Source organism: Festucalex cinctus, chromosome 8, assembly GCF_051991245.1.
Source record: "Festucalex cinctus isolate MCC-2025b chromosome 8, RoL_Fcin_1.0, whole genome shotgun sequence".
In the NCBI taxonomy this organism is placed as follows: Eukaryota; Metazoa; Chordata; class Actinopteri; order Syngnathiformes; family Syngnathidae; genus Festucalex; species Festucalex cinctus.
Window position 1 is genome coordinate 16,387,363 of NC_135418.1, and position 20,452 is coordinate 16,407,814.

The 20,452-nt window shown below is 39.8% G+C and overlaps 1 protein-coding gene across 1 annotated transcript; it reads left to right on the top strand.

Moving 5' to 3' along the window:
* The first annotated feature begins 2,846 nt into the window (after positions 1 to 2,846).
* Positions 2,847 to 6,150, top strand: LOC144024500 (uncharacterized). Its single transcript, XM_077530824.1, has one exon. The coding sequence runs from the start codon at positions 2,956 to 2,958 to the stop codon at positions 5,578 to 5,580; it is 2,625 nt and encodes an 874-aa protein (XP_077386950.1). The 5' UTR covers positions 2,847 to 2,955; the 3' UTR covers positions 5,581 to 6,150.
* Positions 6,151 to 20,452: the final 14,302 nt, after the last annotated feature.

Consider the following 20,452-nt stretch of genomic DNA (forward strand, 5'->3'; position numbering starts at 1 on the left):
CTCGCTAACAAGCTAGCGCCACTCCGGACTGTGGGAAGAAAAAAGTGGCTGAGAGAGAGAGAGAGAGGAACGGTCACCGGACAGGACGAAAGGCGGCTGGATACAAGACACGGGAGAAGCTTGGAAGTAGGAAAGGAAATAATCCGTTGAGACTACGAAGCAAGGTAAAGAGAAATCTTCGTGTCTTTTATGCCCACTAGAAAAGGGGTGAAGATAGAAAGCTACGACGAACGAAGCTAAAGTTAGCGTAAGCTAGCGCTAGCTGCAAGCTAACTAGCTGCACGGAGCCGATGTGATTGAAAACGAAAGTAACACGTAACTTTCACCGGCGGATAAACACGAAACGACTTTAACTCGTCCACGCAGAGCTTGGCATTGAATGAGAAACTGTTTGCATTCGTTTTATGAAGAAAAGTAACCACTGAAGTAACGGTGCTTTTGAACGTTGCATGCAAAATGAGCCACTCCGCAATTGATAGAATGGATGAAGAAAAGGAGTTTCAATGTGTAATAAATACAACAGAGCTGGAACAAGGGAGGTCACGTAGGCTAACAGAGAAAGGAATGGAAGAAAAATTGCAAAGATGCATTTCCCTGAGAAGACAAAGATTAAGAGAGTTGTCTAACAGAATGAATGTAATGACAGCTTTGATGAAGGATGTGGAAAACGTTGCATTGGTGCAAGAAAGAATGGAAAAAGACTTTATTTGCTTGTTAGAGGAATTCAATCATCACAACAAAGAAATAATGAGCCTTTTACCTGAAGATGAGCAAATATTTGACCAAGAAAATTGGTTTCAACCCAAAATGGAACCCATACGACACTTTATGAAAACAACTAAAGAGTGGATTGCAGCTACTACACACATGTCCTACTTAAAAGAAAATAGTCAAGAAAATTATCAACAGGAAGATGATGTGCAAAAACAGAAGGAGTTTAAAACTGAAGAGGAGCTGCAAAATGGTGTTCAACCAGATGATAGTGCATCACAAGCTGATGTCCCACAAGGGTCACAAGTAAGCAACTCATCAGCATGGTCTAGAGTCTCGGCGTCACGTGCGAGACAAGAAGCGGAGCATGCAGCATTGTTGGAGCGCGCCGCGGCAATGAGGAAAAGGCAGCAACTGGAGAAAGAAATGGCTGAAATTAAAGCTAAAAAAGAAGAACTTGAGATTGAGACTGCGTTGGCAGAAAGTAGTGCAAAGCTGAAGGTGCTTAACGAATATGAAAGATCAGAAGATGGTGTGAGCCAAGCGCAGCGGGCAAGAAGCAAAGGAACTGTGAAACAGGAAGTGACTCATGTGCTGTCTCTTCAACGGGACAACGTGAACTTTCACAGACAGCCACAACTGCCGCGCATCCAAGCAGCACAATTAGTTCGACAAGACTTCAGCTTGCAGTCCAACACATGTAGAGAAGATAACATGTTGAAGGTCATGGAAAAACAGAATCTAATCACAGAGTTGCTTGTAAAGCAGCAGAAGCAGTCTCAGTTGCCAACCAAAGATATCCCAGTGTTTAGGGGTGATGTATTACATTACAAGTCCTTCATTCAAGCATTTGAGCATTCAATAGAACAGAAGACGGACAACGATCGAGACAAATTGTACTTCCTGGAGCAATTTACAAGTGATGAGCCTCAGGAACTGGTACGCAGCTGTGTTCATATGCCACCCAGTCGAGGTTACAAGGAAGCAAAGAAACTGCTTCACAAACATTATGGAGATGAATTACGAATTGCCAGTGCGTACATAGAAAAGGTGTTGAAGTGGACGCAGATCAAGTCTGAAGACAGTAAGGCACTAAATGCCTACGCAATGTTCCTCGTAGGATGTCGCAATACTATGGAGGACATAGAATCAATGGAGGAAATGGACAACCCCACCAACTTACGAACTGTGGTCTCAAAGTTGCCCTACAAACTTAAAGAGCGATGGCGTGCTGAAGCTTACAACATCAAAGAGAGGCGAGGCAGAAGAGCAAAGTTTGATGACCTCGTGAGCTACATTGAGCATCAAGCAAAAATAGTAACAGACCCTCTCTTCGGTGAAATTCCAGACAGCCACTCAAACACCTATGGAAAAAATGACATTGAAAAGCCCACAGTTAAGAAAGAAAAACGTAAAAGTTTTGCAACGAATGTCTCCACAGAAAAGGTCAAAGGAAAAGAAGAGAAGGTAACGAAACAAGATAATAAAGTAAATGCCTTTGAGAAGCCATGCATGTATTGTCAGCAAGCTCACACCCTAGCCACATGCAGCAAAATCAAGAATCAACCCTACAAAGACAGAGTGGAGTTTTTGAAGTCCAAAGGAGCATGCTTTGGATGCTTAGCTTTGGGACATATCAGCAAATTCTGCAAGAGAAGAACTGAATGCAAAGAGTGTAAATTAAAACACCCGGACATCCTCCATAAGCATAGAGAAGAAGATTCTGCCTCCCAAGAAAAGAACAGTGATGCTCAAGAAGAAGATCCTAGCCCACAGGCTGCAGTTGCACAAGAGTCTGCTTGCCTCATTGGGGCCGGAGAAAGTGAATGTGTGCTGTCAATAGTACCGGTGAAAATCAAATCAAGAAAGAGTGACAAGCATGTAGAAACGTATGCTTTTATGGACCCGGGAAGCACAGCAACTTTCATCACAGAAGACCTGCGCAAGAAGTTGAATGTTAAAGGGAAACCAACCCAAATACTCCTGAGCACCATGAGTCAAGGCAAATCTGGAGGACCGAAATGCATAAGTAGTTACGCAATAACAGACTTGGAGGTTTGTGGACTGGAAGAAAGAATGTATATCGAGTTACCCAAGGCGTACACTCATGGTGACATTCCAGTGTGCAACTCGAACATTCCCAAGCAATCAGAAATACGAAAGTGGTCTTACCTCCGTGAAGTACACCTACCAGAGATTCAAGCGGAAGTCGGCATACTTATCGGAGCAAATTGTTCAAGAGCGATGGAGCCATGGCACATTATAAACAGTCGGGACGGAGGACCTTACGCTGTGAAAACTGCTATTGGCTGGGTCGTGAATGGTCCTGTGAGAAAAGAACCAAATGACAATGATGGAAAACAGCGTTGTTCAGTGAATAGGATCACAGTGGTGGAAATTGAAAAGCTACTGGTACAGCAGTACAACACAGACTTCCCAGAGCGCATCTATGATGACAAGCAAGAGATGTCACAAGATGACAAACAATTCATGCAATCTGTGGAAAAAACAACAACCTATGAGAATGGACATTACTGTGTGGGATTGCCACTCAAGAACGTCAAACTACCCATGCCGAACAACCGATGTATGGCAGAGCAGCGCATGGTGAGTTTGCACCGGAAGTTTAAGAAGGACTCTAACTTCTATGAAGACTACAAGGCCTTCATGGATGCTATCATAGAAAAGGGATATGCCATTCAAGTCCCAACTGAGCAACTGAACAGAGACGATGGCCTGATGTCATACATACCGCACCATGGGGTTTACCACCCCAAGAAGAGAAAGATGAGAGTGGTCTTTGATTGCACCGCATCTTTTCAAGACCAGTCCCTGAATAGTCGACTACTACAAGGTCCTGACTTGACGAACACGCTAATTGGCGTCCTTTTGAGATTTCGTGAGGAGCCAATTGCAATGACTGCCGACATTGAATCAATGTTTTATCAAGTGAAGGTACCAGAACATGACGCAGACCTTCTACGCTTTTTTTGGTGGCCAGACGGAAAGCTTAATGAGCCCTTGAAAGAGTTCAGGATGACAGTTCACCTTTTTGGAGCCACCTCATCTCCAAGCGTTGCATCGTATGCACTGAGAAGAACTGCAGAGGATAACCAAGCCACTGCATCACACGAAGCTGTACAAACAGTCCTGCACAACTTCTATGTAGATGACTGCTTGAAAAGTGTTGCTACAGAAGAGGAAGCAGTGACATTGATTAAAGACCTTTGCATCTTGTGTGCCAAAGGCGGATTTACTTTGACAAAATGGACAAGTCATAACAGAAATGTGCTCAAGTCAGTACCGGAAGAACACAGAGCTCAAATAAAAAATTTGGATCTCAGCTATGAAGAGCTACCTGTGGAGAGAACGCTTGGCATACAGTGGGACACAGAAACAGATACCTTCATCTACAGCATCAAACTGCCTGACAAACCGATGACCAGAAGGGGAATCTTGGCAGTTGTCAACTCAATCTATGACCCCCTTGGTTTGCTGTCTCCTGTTATTTTGCCAGCTAAACTTCTTCTGAAGGATCTGTGTAGAGAGCAACACGGATGGGATGAAAACATCAGTGAGAAACATGAAAAGGATTGGAAGAGCTGGAAGGAAGATGTTACCCACCTCTTCAACTATCACGTGAACAGGTGCGTAAAACCTGCAAATTTTGGACACACTGTTTCAGCACAGTTGCACCACTTTTCGGATGCATCAGAGTACGCATATGGTACCGCATCTTATCTGTTGCTGAAGAACAAGCAAGGACAGAAGTGTTGTTCTCTGGTGATGGGCAAGTCAAGAGTAGCCTCATTCAAACAGGTTACTATTCCCAGACTAGAGCTGACGGCAGCAGTGGTCGCTGTGAAGATGGACAAGATGTTACGCCAAGAACTTAAAATTCCACTACAGCCACCCATCTTCTGGACCGATAGCACTACAGTGCTCAGATACATAGACAACAATACTGCTCGCTTCAAAACCTTTGTGGCGAATCGAATACACATTATCCGAGAAGCCACCAAACCTTCACAGTGGAAGTACGTCAGAACCACAGAAAACCCAGCAGATCTATCCAGTAGAGGTGTCAAGGCCAAGAATTTTACACAATTAAAAGCATGGATTGACGGACCAGATTTCTTGCTTAAGGATGAGTGTGACTGGCCGGAGCAACCCATGCAAAGGAAAGAAAGTCTGCAAGATGATGTTGAAATAAAAAATATAGAGACAATTAACATGATCAGAGTGAAAGACGAAGTGGAACCATTGGACAAGCTGATTAATTACTATTCAGAGTGGCAGAAACTCAAAAGAGCTGTGTCGTGGATTTTAGAAGTAAGGAAAACTTTGCGAAAATTGAAAGACAAAAGAAAAGAGTTGGAGCGTAATAACCAAAAAGAAAAGGACCCCGAGCAGCAAAGGTCAAAGATTGAAAGTGACATGAAAAACTATAAAGCAAAAATGGAAAAGAAACAGCTCACGCTGGATGACTTAATTGCCGCAGAGTTGGAAATAATCGAGTACAGCCAGAGACAACATTTCAGTGACGAACTCCAAATTTTGCAAAAGGGAAGACAAGTTCGTCGTAACAGTCAGTTGTTCAGACTCGATCCTGTACTTGACGAGAACACCTTGAGGGTTGGCGGAAGGCTCAACAAGTCAGCCATGCCAGAAAATGCCAAACGCCCAGCAATCATATCGAAGCACAGCAGAGTTGCCACACTAATCCTGGGGAGAGTGGTCGAGACTCTACCGGACGCAAGTGGAATGGTGCGACGAGTCAGGATACGAACCAAGACCAACGTACTGGAGAGACCAGTGAACAAACTGTGCTTGCTAGAAGAAGCAGCTCAGAAAGGAGGAACTTTATAAAAAGAAAAGAAATGATGAGAGGAGGATTTTCAATAGTTTGTTTATGAACAAAGCTATTGTAATTTGATGTTTTGTTAGAAGTGTTAATTGTTTAGCCTGCCTGCCTAACCAATTAGGGGCCGGATAATGTAGGGGCCAATTGTGCATTGGTTAATTTGTAGTATGTTCTATATATTGTATATCGTCGTTAGTCATATTTACACATTTGATATTGGATAATTTAGCTAAAAGTAATGACAAATATTATTTTATGCGTATATTAGAATTTATTGGTTGAAAAGTACAAAGAGACAAATTGTTTAATTATTTCTTTATTGGAACTACTTTATTTGCAGCGTCACGTGACTCGCGAATGTGCATTGATAGAACGGCAACAAGTTGGACATGGAACAGATGAAACCAGCTCACGATAGAAGTGACATAGTTTTTTGACCATACGATTTGATCTTTATTGGACGTACTTGTATTTTATTTGTGTTTTATTAAATAGTAAAATTCAAGACGTGGTCCTGTCGTTTGCGTTCAAGACTCATCGCTATACTGGTTTCAAGGGTGTTCGTGTTAGTGGAGTAACACCTACAGTAGTTATTATGATGTTTAAAAGAAACTACAGTGACTTTAAATTGAAGAGAGCAGGATTCATTGCTTACTATTTCATATTGAAACGTGCACATATTGTGTAACGATTTGTAACATCACACATTCATTTCTTTTTTTTTTCTTGTAGATTCGAGTATAGTTTGCAATTTAAAAATAATAAGGACGATTATAATTTGAGGCACTGTGCGGCCGACTACATCATCACAAGTGCACTGAAAAAATTTTGGGAGAAATAAACTCGCAGATTTGCGAGAAACAAGCTCAAGAAACTTGCAAGAAATACACATAGCCCACTCGGATGTTTGTGCCAAGTCTCAATTCTCAAGTGTAAAAAAATACCTAAGGTGGAAGAACTCACTAAATCATACCATTTGGTCGGGTTTTCAAATAAGTTGATAGTAATTGCTTTAGCAGAGATTAACTATATCATATCAACACACTGCTGCCTCCTCCATCAAATGGCACAAATCATCAAATGGCATCAAATTTTTCATAAATTTGTGCTTTTTTTTCTCACAAATTTGCCAAAAATATTCAAGTTTTTCTTGCAAATTTCAAAAAAACCAAAAACTTAGTGGTCGAGTGGTATAGTGTCAACCCTGAGACTGGGAGATCGTGGGTTCAATCGCCTGGCCGGGTCATACCAAAGACTATAAAAATGGGACCCAATTGCCTCCCTGCCTGACACTCAAGCATTACGGGTTGGAATTGGGTAATTTAATTTGCCACTTTATAATGTCACAAATATTCAAGTGTTTTTTCTCATAATTTTGTTTTTTTTCTCTAAATATTAGCTCCGCCTCTAAAAATATTTATATATTTATAGATGGCCCTAATGCGGCATCGTAGTATTGGGATAATTGATTTTTTTTTTGGTCAGTTTTACGTATCGATAGTACTGGTGGTACCGGTACTTGGTATCGGTATTGGTATCGGTACTCGGTCTGACAAAAAAGTGGTATTGAACATCCCCACTTTACTACATGATTTTGCTTGACCGGTGAAACAAATGTGTATTTCCTGCTTTAGCTGTCTCTGTTTGACCTCATAATATTTGAGTGTGATGAAGGATATGCCAGTGGCAAAATCTTTAATAGTCAATATATCGTTTGGTCAAAAATGTCACTTCTCAAAAAATAGTGTATCGTAGATGGTACGATATGGCACTGTTATAATATAGACATGTTGAAGCTATATATACACTTACATACATGCATATAGCATTTACTATAGGCACAGGATTAGTGATGACAGGGCCCACCACGACGGTGCATGTGACTGAGTAGTACGCCGTTCCAAACAGAAGTGGGGGTCACCACCGAGACACACACAGACGAGCATTTCAAGCCCTGTGGTAATATTTCCCACGAGTCTATCCAGCTTTACAACTCCATTAACTTAGCGGGTGCAGATTTTAGCCCACTTCGGACCACATTTGTTCGCAAATAAATCAGAAAATGAGGAAAGTAAAATCCAAAATGTGGCTCCCTAAGCACCCTTGGTATAATTCCTTGCACTGGAGCAAGAGGAGTGAGCTAAATATTAGTACAAGTACATCCTTCACAGTCCAAGCTGGCCCACCCTGAGAAGTAGCGTTTGCCCGACTGACCCTCATCATTTAAGACCTCCTTCCTCTTCACCCATTCCTTCGATTTTGCCTTATGTGTATGTTTTCTGTGTGTCCTGCATGCGTGTGTGTGTGTGAGTTTAGGGGGTCTCCAGTGATTCCCCTCGGCCGCACAGCCAGCCTCATTTGAGCGCTTTTGTAAACATCACCACCTTCCGAATAAAAGACAAAATGGAAAGAAAAACAGGACAGCAGCAGAAAAAGGAGGAAATGTTATTTAAAAGGTACCAGACCGCAGCATTTTCCACTGATATTATATACTCCCTGCCCAATCCAATATATATACAGGCCACAGGCCAAGAATGTAAAAATAAAACACATAGACCCAACATCTGGAGCAAACTGAACAAAACCTTCATTTAATCTGCTCTGAATACAGCATTCTACCATTTGAACTCTGACCTGTCTTACGCACTGACTCACGATCGCAGAAATTCCTTTCCATTCACACATATTTGTCACAAATTTACTAAATGGGGGCCGGATCTAAGGTTTTGAGTGCTAAAAAAGCTGATCTATTGATCACACGCAAACAGGATTACGTCTGCTAAATGTGGTAAATCACCGCACTATTTAATTTGGATGTTGTGGGAGGTACATGCAAAAACCAAGACGAGGTCCACTGGCTCTTTTTTAATTAGTGTGTCTGAAAGGCAGGCGCAAACCAGGAAGAGGTGGCAGCATTATTGAAATGCCAGAAACAAACATTATCACAAACCATGCAATTTTGTAGCATCTGAAAGATCTACAGGCTGACTTGGAGCCAATCACAAGAAGGAGTCATGCCAAGTCAAAACTCTTATCAATGTCACAATTCTTTCTCCACTCAGTTAGCGTGAATTAAATCGAACAAAGCACGGCTTAACTCAAATTATAAGCGCAACACATTTAGTAATATGTTTGTTGCCTTTCCCACTAACACTTCCAATTCCATCACTTTAAAATTCATTTTGAGCTAGTGGTGCTCTCCCAAAACTCTCCTTTAAATATGTGACACAGGATATTTTGTTTGCAAAACCATCACCACGGATCTGTGTGTGTATTCTTTCGAGGGTGTGTGCGCTTCAGTTTCCCGTTGTCCTCCCCTCCTCCTCTAGAATCAGTTAATACACGAACAGCATCATGATTGAATATTAATAATTCACATCAGCTCTCCCTGATGACTCATTACAAGCCTTCAAATGGGGACGGAGAGAGAACGTAGGCAGACGTGAATATGCAAACGCACACACACATTTTATTAAAAATATTTTTCACATTTTGGAACCTGAACACAAATGTAGATTTGCTTATACTGTATACCGGGACAGCATACTTGAATTAATCACTGAATGAGAAGTCCTAGGAAGATGATCAACGAATAACTACAACTCACATCGCGCACACGCAAGATCACTGTGAGTAGAACACGGCAGGACGGTGAATACAAAGTAACATATAACATTTTAAAAATTACATTTCATGTACTTTGTAAGCTTATAACTTGTACCAATACACTATAATTAATTTGATTTTCACTCTCTGTACTTTAAGAAGAGGTTGTCAATTTTCAAAATGTTGCTGGTCCGTCATTCGTCAGCATCATGGGCACACTTGTGTCATCATTAGTCTGTCATTTTATTTTAACCACATCACTTTGTCACCAATATTTTAGAGCAGACAGACAAAGGTAGCTATTCCATTCGTGACAGACTGACAGACAGTCCATCAGTACTGCCCACCTCTGCTAACGATTTTTTCCATTCCTCTCAGTGTGAGACAAAAATGGATTGCAGATATAATTGACAGTAAAATGAATGTGTACAGTTGTACTTAAGTACAGTTTAGAATATGTAACTTTAATAAGTACTTAGTAGACCCTATTTTTAGTTACATGGTAAGTGAAAGTTTATGTAGAATTTTAAAACTGCTTAAAAAAAAATAAAAAAAATAAAAATTATTTGATATGAAGCAATTCTTTTCAAGTAGTAAAAACAGTTACTTTGCATGGTAATTAATTACTTTTATCAACTCAGTTACTGTTTTGCGCAAGTAATGAGTAACTGTAACTAATTACTTTTATAAAGTAACATTCCCAACACAGTATGATACATATTATGAATGTCTTAGAATAGAAGGTGCGGAACTGTGAAAACGAAGTGAAAACTGTGCTATTCCTTTTTTTGGCAAATCTAATAATCAATGAAATAATCAGACCAAACGAAAAACTAATACGTTTTTACTGACAATTTGCAAGTTACTGTAGTCCGTAACCACGCCAGACCACAACAGCTCGCTAACTCACGTAGCTTGCGAAAGCAAAAGTTTGTGTTGCCTTCATGGACCATTCAGACCATGGGAAACTACCAAGCCCGCGACCCACCCACAAGGGTTGCTAGAATATATTTAAGCATGAGATACACTATATTTTCAACACAATTATTGACCATGATTAAAAGACAGATTCAGAAACACCTTGCTTTGGACTTGTATCCAATTTTCTTTTAATAGTGGTTTACCCCCTTAACAAGACATTTACAGTAGAAGGTATTTTATTTTTTTTCAAAATGGCATTTTGCATATAGCAGTTCATGTACCAGTAAAGGTATGATAAACCTTTACAAAACTAACAGCATTTATAGTTCCATTATTTGTAAATGTTTACAGGAAAAGCATTTTGTAAGCTGCACTTTCTAAACGTAAATATAAAAAATACAGTGAATGAAGAAGGCTTCATTCTCATTTTTTGCAGAGACTGCCTGTTTAAGTCATCTAACTTTTTTTTTTTCCCACAAAGGGGCTTTCTTAAGATTTCCTCTAATTTAGCACAAGATTTGTTGGCATGAGACTGAAATGTGTCTCAAGCGTAATAGTCAGCTATGCATTAATATATTGCTTGAATGAAACGTGAATAGCTTTTGTAAATCTTCCTTTACTGTAAAAATACTATTTCGTGCAAATGTCTGCATTGTATTATTATTGGCCATGGCAGATCAGTGAGGGAATCGGTGGCTACGTTTACACTACATTTCTCAGTCTCACGCACACACATGCAAGCGCACGCAGAGGGACACTGTTGTGCATTCCGACCCATTAGTGGAAAGCAAAGTTGAACACCTTGCCGACTGCGAGGTGCGTGTCAATCGATGGGAGGTTAAACCCGGGGTTCAAATATAAACAGCTGGATAAGTCACAATCGATAGCTGCTCTCCCTCAGCAACTGGTCAATACTTCCACACCCTGACCCAGTCGCGGAAGTGAGGGAAGGAGACGCGGGCCGGATGCAATTTTTTTTTCTTGGTGATAAGGATGTTAATGAATAAATACAATCGCACAAACATCCCCCCGGAGTAGATAACACATTAGTGACGGTAACCCAATAGACAGTTGCTCTAAAGAACAAAATGCTTCCTATTGATTTTTACGACATGCCACAATAGCTTCCAGCTCTGATGTACTTTATCAAATCATCTATCTCACTCATACTGCAAACACAGATGAAATATGCAGCATAAGCATACTTATCAACAAGAGCTGATAAAAACGTTATAATGGCGACTGTTTGATTGTGAATTATAATTGTCCCCAATATATCACGGCTTATCTTTGCAATGTATCAATGCCATTGTCATTACTTCACGTTATTTTAAACTAAAAAGGCACATCTTGCATGGGTAGATGCACATTTACGCTCCGATATGGTTTCAAAAAAGTAAGTATGAAGTTTCCTAAAACGCTTTGGACAACACATGATGCAAATGAATCGCTCTTACCGTATTTTTCGGATTATACGTCGCTCCGGATTATAAATCGAACCAGCCAAAAAATGCATAATTAAGAAGGAAAAAACATATATAAGTCGCACTGGAGTATAAGTCGCATTTTTGGGGGAAATTTATTTGGTAAAATCCAACAACAAAAACATACATGTCATCTTGAAAGGCAATTCAAAATAAAAATAAAAGAGAGAACAACAGGCTGAATAAGTGCACGGTATACTAACGTTACATGACTGACATGCCTGGTAATGTCAGTAACGACGTAACATATTAAGAGTTTGTAGCGAGCAGTGACGGGAGTTGGAGGCGGAGTGTTGAAGCACGGAGCCAAAGGCTGGCGTTTTATTGACATCAGCTTCTGAGGTCTTAACAGCAACTCCCCAGTCAGCTAGAAGCTAACAGGCTAACTCCCCTTTTCCACAAAACAAAACCTTCCCACCCAGAACTCTCCCTTCGTCCCAACGTTCCGTGGGTGAATTATGTTCCCATCACTACAAGTTATTCATATAACGCTAGCATAAAGAACATGCTAACAAGTTTACCAAATCACTAAATCCAATGAAATCTTCATCCTCGGTGTCACTTTTAAACAACTCCCCCAACTCGGGAGGTAGACGATGCAATGTTGAACATATCAACACAGGCCTAGAGCGCCCTCTTGCGGTTTAGTGTGAAAATAACATGTGAAATGATATAATAATGTGTTAATTTCACACATAAATCGCACCAGATTATAAGTCGCACCCAAACTATGAAAAAAAACTGCGATTTATAATCCGAAAAATACGATACTCCCGTTTACCACTTACCATTACAATCAAATTGAATTTTTCAGTTTTTGGATTTGACCTGTTTTGCGGCAAAAGTACAATTAGTAATACATTCGAATGGGATTGGGATTCGGTGGTTAAATGGTAAACAATAGTGTAGTTGCTTGACCTCACCAATCGAGACGAGAGAGCATTGAGGCTAAGACAAGACCTTAAATTTTGGATATCGATACCAAGACAAGACCAAGACTTTTAGAGACTGAAACAAAGACAAGAAAATTCACCCCCCAAAAAGTTCAATTCTGCTGTGTTGTTTTTGAAATAGTATAAAATAATAAAAGTAGTACGAATCATATGAAACAATTCTCAAATCTACACAGAGCACCGGGAAGAAAGCAAAGCACTCACTCACATTCTGTGTTCCTCACTTAACACAGTAGTGGTATGCTCTCGACCAGTCTTCATTCGGTCAAACATTATTTCCTATGAAAGAATTTGATCGCAATATTTATCAGAAAACCTTGGAAGGCCATCTTTACTATTACAGTGGCGAAGTCAAAATGGAAAGATTGTATTTGTGAGTGCACGTGTTGATGCTGGGTGTGTTTTTGTCTCTACAGTAAGCCGTAGAGGAGATGGACTCCATATGTAGCGTGTTTTCACAGCCCTGAAGGAAATCATGACCATAGCAAAAAAAAACACCAACTATTCCACTCAGGTCTCATTTGTCTGGGTCTTTGTGTGTGTGCACCTAGTGAGCGAAGGTGTGTGCGTGTATAGGCATGTTATTTGTATAAGCCTGTGTGCACATAATAAAAATATACTTTGCTTCACGTTTGCATGCCAGTCCAAGGATGCGTGTGCTCGCACGTGTGCATGTGCTTCCCATTGGTGATGAGTGGCCCTCAAATTAAGCGCTCTCGACCCTTGCGAAAAAGCCGTTGAAAGGTAAAAATGTGCCCAAACACTACCACCAATAACGGACACACACACACACACACACACACACACACACATAATCGACTTTTACTTTGACCATCAGACATTTGGCCGCTGCGTCTCTCGCCCTCTCTGTGTGCGCGAGTTATCAAACACAGACATCGTGGGATCGCATCGTCATCCTGTTCTCAGTCTTGTCTCAGCGGCAACAATATGTGGCAGCCATTCCCACCTAGACACAAAACTGAAGTGGAGATTGGCTGATTGTTTCTAATGCAGGATCTAGCGGAGCTTTATCACACTGATAAAGTTGGGAGCTATCAGTGGTGGCAGTCCAGCTAATGCAGCTTAGCCAGTGCGAAGAAAATCATTTATAGCAGTCGTCGAGAATGCTGAATCTATTAGCACAGGAGCAGAAAACGTGTACGGTAATTTCACTAGCTGACCTGAACACAACAACGGTTACAATAGGATCATTTTGGAAAGATGCAGATCTAGTTATTATTATTTTTACTTATAAGCAATGATCATGTTGCTCCAATCACTGAATGAGTACTAAGATCATTTGTTCAAGCACTTACAAAGTGCGCTTCAAACTGAACACAGGCAAGCAAAATATGTTGTTTATATAATTTCCTAAAAGTTTCAAGAAGATCAGGAGAAAATTTAATTGGTTGCAAGGTTCTCGTCATAAATTTCACCTCAGTCATGTAGGTTCAAATCTGATATCAATTGAAAACACAAGATTGTCAGATGTCTTAAATGATCTAAGATTGATAAAAAAAACAAACACTACAAATAAAATAAATCTGTACTGATTTCTCTACCACCTTATGAACAATTTACATTACCGACATTACATTTCAGACAGTATTTGATAAAAGACTATATGGCTGAAATCTGTAGACCACTGACCAGGAACTTATCGGTACCTATCCAATATATTTATAGACAAAAAATAAATAGGGGATTAATAAGTAAATGGGAAGGACATTATCTTGTGGTTATTGGATTGCACTTAGTTTGAAAAATACCAAAGGGAAAATGAGGAGGACAGGTGTAAGATGTGAAGTGGTCAGAAGGGCATAAAAAGAGAACAACAGGCATCAGTGATTACCTAAAAAGCCGTACGCTCGAGAGACAGAGGCTCTTTATGATAGGATCAATAACCATTCATGGCTGGCTGCTCTGGAACCAGAGATTTTTCCTCTAACACACACAGATCAATAGAGGTGATTACCGGAGTTAACCCTTCACACCTTGAATCTCATCTTTTGACTGAGGACACTTAGAGGCTGATTTACTAACGGGTTGCACTTGCAAAAAAAAAAAAAAAAGCGGGTGTCAACTTCATTGCTCATGTAAACAGATGTGAAAGCTGACCAACGAATTGGGAAATTGCTGTGCAATTCATTTTGCACTCTCTGGGTGGAGTATATGCAAATATGATTCATTTAGCATACTGATCTTGATTTATCATAATTGAGACGAACTGCAGTGGCTGATTTTGCGGCTTGGAATACCTTATATATACCATAAGGTGAGAGTTGTCAGGGAAATGTTTTCACTCGTCTAAACACACAAAAATTATCGGAGATATATTGTCTACTCAGCCATATAATTTTGGAGTTCCTGAATTGCAATATTTAAGGGTTGATTTGGAGCCAGTCACAAGAAGGAGTCATGCCATATTACATATGACAAATTTCTTTTCAACTAAACAGGAATTGATTCTGTCATTTCTCAGAGCTGGTTTTCATGTTTTACATTCAATATTATGCAGGATAGGCAGTCACATCCAATTCACACGTACTTTGGGGTTAAATCAAACAACAAATGGCTTATATGAGGCACTTCCGATTCCATCACTTTTAATTTAATTGTTTTCCCAAATTTTCCACAGAATAAAAAACATTAGAGCTACCTAAAGCGCAAAACTTTCTTAAATATGGTTGTCTGCATGACTTTTAATCCTGTTGCGAATACTATAAGTAATTTGTTATACATTTTGAATACGCTATTTAACGTCTGCTATTTGAGATCTTAGCAATATATAGGAATCTTGATATGCCCACTATTTGAGATCTGAGTACACCAAGCCTTAAGTAGCATTATTCTGGATAAAAAGCTAAAGTTACTTAAAACTTATACCAAATGGTTAAAAATATATATATATTGTAAAGTAAAGTATTGATAGGGTGCTCAATGGCAAAAGTGAAAGTCCACCAAGTTAAACTGCAAGTCATCAAAACTAAAAAAAAACAATGTGTAATCCCCTTGAATCGTAAGAATAAAGTCCGCTGTCAACACTGGAGGGTAATTAAGTAATGAGGCATTCTTCTTCAGCAAGATTTCACTGCACTATTGTGTGTTTTGTTCCAGGATGACTCCATGTCTAAGGTCAAGCCTTCTCTCTCATTAGTTGCGACCCTCCGCAACCTCTTCTCATCACAGGTGACAAGCGGGTCAAAGAAGATTACACTAATTATGAGAAATTCTAGGTAGAGCGTGTCCGTGTTTAGAAGCAAAACATAGCAAAACAAAAATCAGAATGTTGCGGTAAATATGAGGTTGTGACATCATGTTATAATTTGGTGTTTTACCTCTCATCTTTACGCTAATATTAGCTAACTGTGACAGGCACGGGTTTTCTTAACTGGGACAAACTAGAATCACATGAAGACTAAAATTCTACAGTGGAACTGACGAGGTTGACCAAAATCAATTTTCTCTTAGCTCATAAACTGTATTGGCAGTTGGATAGCGACTAATGTTACTGTACTATAATGGTTTAGCATATAGCATCGTTAGCTTCTAACCATGGCTGTGTCCGAATGTCCACCCTTGTCCCCTAACTGCTCATTCACTATATAGTGGTTTAATATGTAGTGCCCTCATTCTGTTTGGCGATTCGGACAGCTAGTTTACTTTCTTCTCGTCGCATCGTTTGCTCCCTGGACATTAGGACACGACTACAAAATGGCGTGCTCCCTCAATGGGCACTCATTGGGAGTAGGGTGCACATTCGGCCACACAGCCCATGTTTTTGTTGCACTATTTTAACATTAACATTTCATAAGTGTAGGGGGAGGTACAAACAAATGAATGTATTTCATAGTATTGCTTCAATGTGTGTACATGACATTTTTCAAAAATATGCCCCACTTTTGTTCAACACAATGTTTTAGGCAAGAATACGTTGTGATTCAAGTTGTTGGCAATTTTCAAGTTAGACGTGTTTCAGTGTATATCAGTATTGTGCACAAACTACTTTCTTCCTTTCTCAGTATTGACATTTTACGTATATACTTATTTTACATATATGACACCTACGTGAAGACTACATAGAACCAAGCCGATTCTGAGGAGAGTTTCACATGTCTCCCCTTAGTCCATAGCCTACAGATTACGTTATATTGGAAAGTCACAGGCCATTGTTAATTGTCCTTTATTTATATAGCACTTTTCCGCCTTACACAGCTGACGCATATTAACAGATCATCAGCAAACTCTGTGTGAAGCCTGATAACGATCCTCTTCATCAAATCAGCTGTGTTGGTAGAGGGAGACACGGAAAACAGGCAGGACAGTGGCTCTCGAGGACCAGGGTTACCTACCGCAGCATTGGGGTGTTAGCTCAATAACTATTGCGACAGATGGTGATTTAACAGGTTATTAAGCAAAATAAAATATCCAAAATGATGACATGAATACTAAGTGGATGTTCCAACTAATTTAGGAAATCCCTTCCTGATCCAGAATTATGACACTAATGTGGTTTCTACAGAATAATATGATACGAATAATATGTAACAGCGAAGATGTGAATTGACCGTCTGGATGGGAAACATCACTTGAATGTTGTCAAACAGTTCAAAACAACTTAACAGGCAATATTAATTCAAAGTGTTTGAAAAGGGTGTTTGTAATAGCAATAGTTAAATGTAGCCTCACGTCACTAATCCCCCCGAAGTCGTGTCTCTGTGACAATTATGATTCTCAAACCTAGCCATTGATAATGACATGCATTTGATAGTGTGTGTACAGTCTTCCCTCGCTATAACGCGGTTCACTTTTCGCGGTCTCGCTGTATCGCGGATTTTTTTTTAAGTGCAATTTTGCATATTTTTTTTTACAATAATATACCCATTTTATGCAATTTATGAAGGTTTGAACATTGTCAAAGTTTGAACAAGAGAGAAATGTGAGAACATGTAAATGCCTCAATGAGTGTCTAAATTGTGCGGTCAGGGATTTTAGAGCCCTAAAACATTTATAAGAGTTGTAAAACATAAAGCTAACTACTTCGCGGATTTCATTTATTGCGGGTATTTTTTGGAACCTAACCCCAGCGGAAAACGAGGGAACACTGTATAGTGGTGATAGTCACAGAAAACGCATAGAAATACGAAGCATTAGCACTTCAAGCGAGCTTGATGTTAGCTAAGAATGCTGCAATGATAGCAAAACTTTTTCATAATGGAGTCTGTATGTTATCAGTTTGAAGTTTATGTTTTGGAATGTACAATTTATTAAAACGCAAGACGAGCTGATACCTGTTGAGCAGAAATGTTGATAATTCTGAACTTCTGAATCCTCTTAGCTGCTCTTAGCACGGGGAGTGTGGATGTACAAAAAGACAAGCTTAAATCTGAACGCCTCTGGTCACAACTGTTGGCATTAAAGGTGTTTTATAATTCAAAGCCACTCTAAAGCAATGTATATTCTGAAACCGCAGGGTTCCAAAGGAGCATGGTTGGCATCAGAGGGCGAGAGAGGGAGCGCGAGACGGAGAGGGGCTAAGATAACGAACCATTAAACTTGGCACCGCTGTCCAAAATCCTGAGGAGGGAGCGATAGAGCATCTTTAAACACTGTCATTTGACTTTGAACAAAGTGACTTTTTAAGTGAAAGCAGCCATTTCCCCTTTTTCCCCTGCTCTTTTCTCTTCGCTCCCGTCCACATTTTAATGCTCCCTGCTCTATCATGTAAATCCCCATTCAAATTAGTTGGGCATTAGAGCCCTCAGCAGTAATGTCAGAGAGACTGAATGAGATGGGGGACTTAAGCACCTAACGAACAATGAAATTCCCAAGCCTTGGGACAGGACAATTAAGAAGCAGGCTTAGCCAATGATGAAAATTTATTGCTATCTAATACATATTTCTATTTTCTGAACACTAACCAATTTGAATGTGATTAAGGGGGGTGGGGCGCTTCATTAAAGAGATGCAGGCTCTCAGAGGTCGCTTGGAGAGGAGCCTTTTGATGTTAAATTACAAATACGGAGGAGAAAGGCATCGCCATTGTCTTTCAGGGTTCCAAGTATTGTTTTCTGTGGTTCCCCTTAAATGGGTTAGTTAACCCCTCGCTGTCCAGAAGAGATGCTAATATGGGGAGCCAGAGGGGGTTGCAGGAATGGAGAAGGCTTTTTAGTGGGATTATGGACAAAATAAATGCCTTTGCGTTTATTCCTTTCATCTGAATAAAAGCATCCACGCGTTCATTGGGAAAAAGCCGTTTTGTTTTTTTTCCTTGTGCGTCCAACTATCTTTTGGCCATATGCTCAGCGGGTGTCTTTAGCGCTGCTGGAGCCAACTGCACAGGAAGCCTTTCCAAAGGGAAAAGCACAGAAGGAGTAAAACTAACAAGACAATTGACTGCAGGTTCAAGCTTAATGCTGACAGTTTGCTTTTTAACTTGGCAAAATATGTTTTATTCAATAACTCCAGATGATGGAGAGGCTTTTATTTTTGATAGGGCTCACCGTATGAAGTGTAAATGACATATTGGGTCATTTAAGCCTTGCTTCTACCAAGTGGTTTTAAGTTCAGTACGCATCTTATTGCATTGCGACCATCACAGGAGTATACGTTGGTATTCGTGGACAGCTCGACGCACTGCTTTCCAATGATTGGACAGCGGAATTGTTCGCCAAATTACCTGTTACAAAACATACGGTCATTCCAAGTATTCTAGGTCATGTTTCTGGTAGCACATAGCACACCAGGTTTATTTTCATCAACATAAAATAATAAAATGTGTGAATAACACGCGTATGTGACCCCCAAAAAACATTATCATATCAAAGTGAATAACATGAATGAATAATGATTCAAAACATAAGTTAATAACAAAGCTCTTTTAATTTACCTGTGATTAAGTTTCCAAGTACTTTTAAAATCATGTTTCTGAAAATTATATTCTATTACTGTAGGCACTTAAAAGTAATTTTAGTAAGCTATTTTTATTTCCTGCGATTGGCTGGCAACCAATCCAGGGTGTCCCCCGCCTACTGCCCATAGCCAGCTGGAATTGGCTCAAGCACCCATCGCGACCCTAGTGAGGAGCAAGCTGCTCAGAAAATGGATGGATGGATGGATATTTTTATTTCTTTTATTTCTTTTTTTTTATGTTTTGTTTTTGTTTTTTACTGTTTGTAAAGGTTGTACTTTTATTTTACAGTATGTGAAGCACATTATGCTGTGTATGAAATATGATATAAATCTTTTTTCTTTTACTTCATTTTTTTTAAAATAACCCCCCAGGTACTGTATAGGTACTGGTAAACTATACAACGTGAAAATTTGTTGTTTCTTATTAACCCCCTTGTATATTACTATTGTTGTTCCGATACTGATACTTGTATCGGGAGAGACCCCGATACTACATGCCGATACCATTATTTCCAACTCTAATATAGGACTTTGGATACAGCATATTGTGTCTTGCTTGTGTACGACATTCTCTGATGTGTGACATGTTCACTGCATCCCGAGCCAAGATATCCTATTGGCCCTTGAAAGCTCTGAACCAATGGCAGGGCAGCTTTTTCATGGTAAAAAAAAAAACCTTGGTATGGGTACTGCAGTACTGGGTATCGGAATCCGTATTGGGGGCCAAAAACGGTATCGGAACAACACTATATAGTACACACCCTAATTTTATATATATATATATATTTTTTTTTTATTGTGTAATTATTGTGATATTGATGGCAATGTTACAATTATTAATTGGCAAATTACACAGTGCATTGTTAGCAAATCCACTGACACACGTTGCGATGAAAATTTGGGATGTTTGATCCCACTTTTTTTCAGGCCGACACCAGTATGAGTACTCAATCCTGGAGTAACCGATAGCAAGTACCAATACGATACTACTAGTTCTTTTG

Coding starts and splice junctions, on each gene's coding strand:
- LOC144024500 (XM_077530824.1), top strand. CDS start 2,956: ATGGAGCCATGGCACATTATAAACAGTCGGGACGGAGGACCTTACGCT.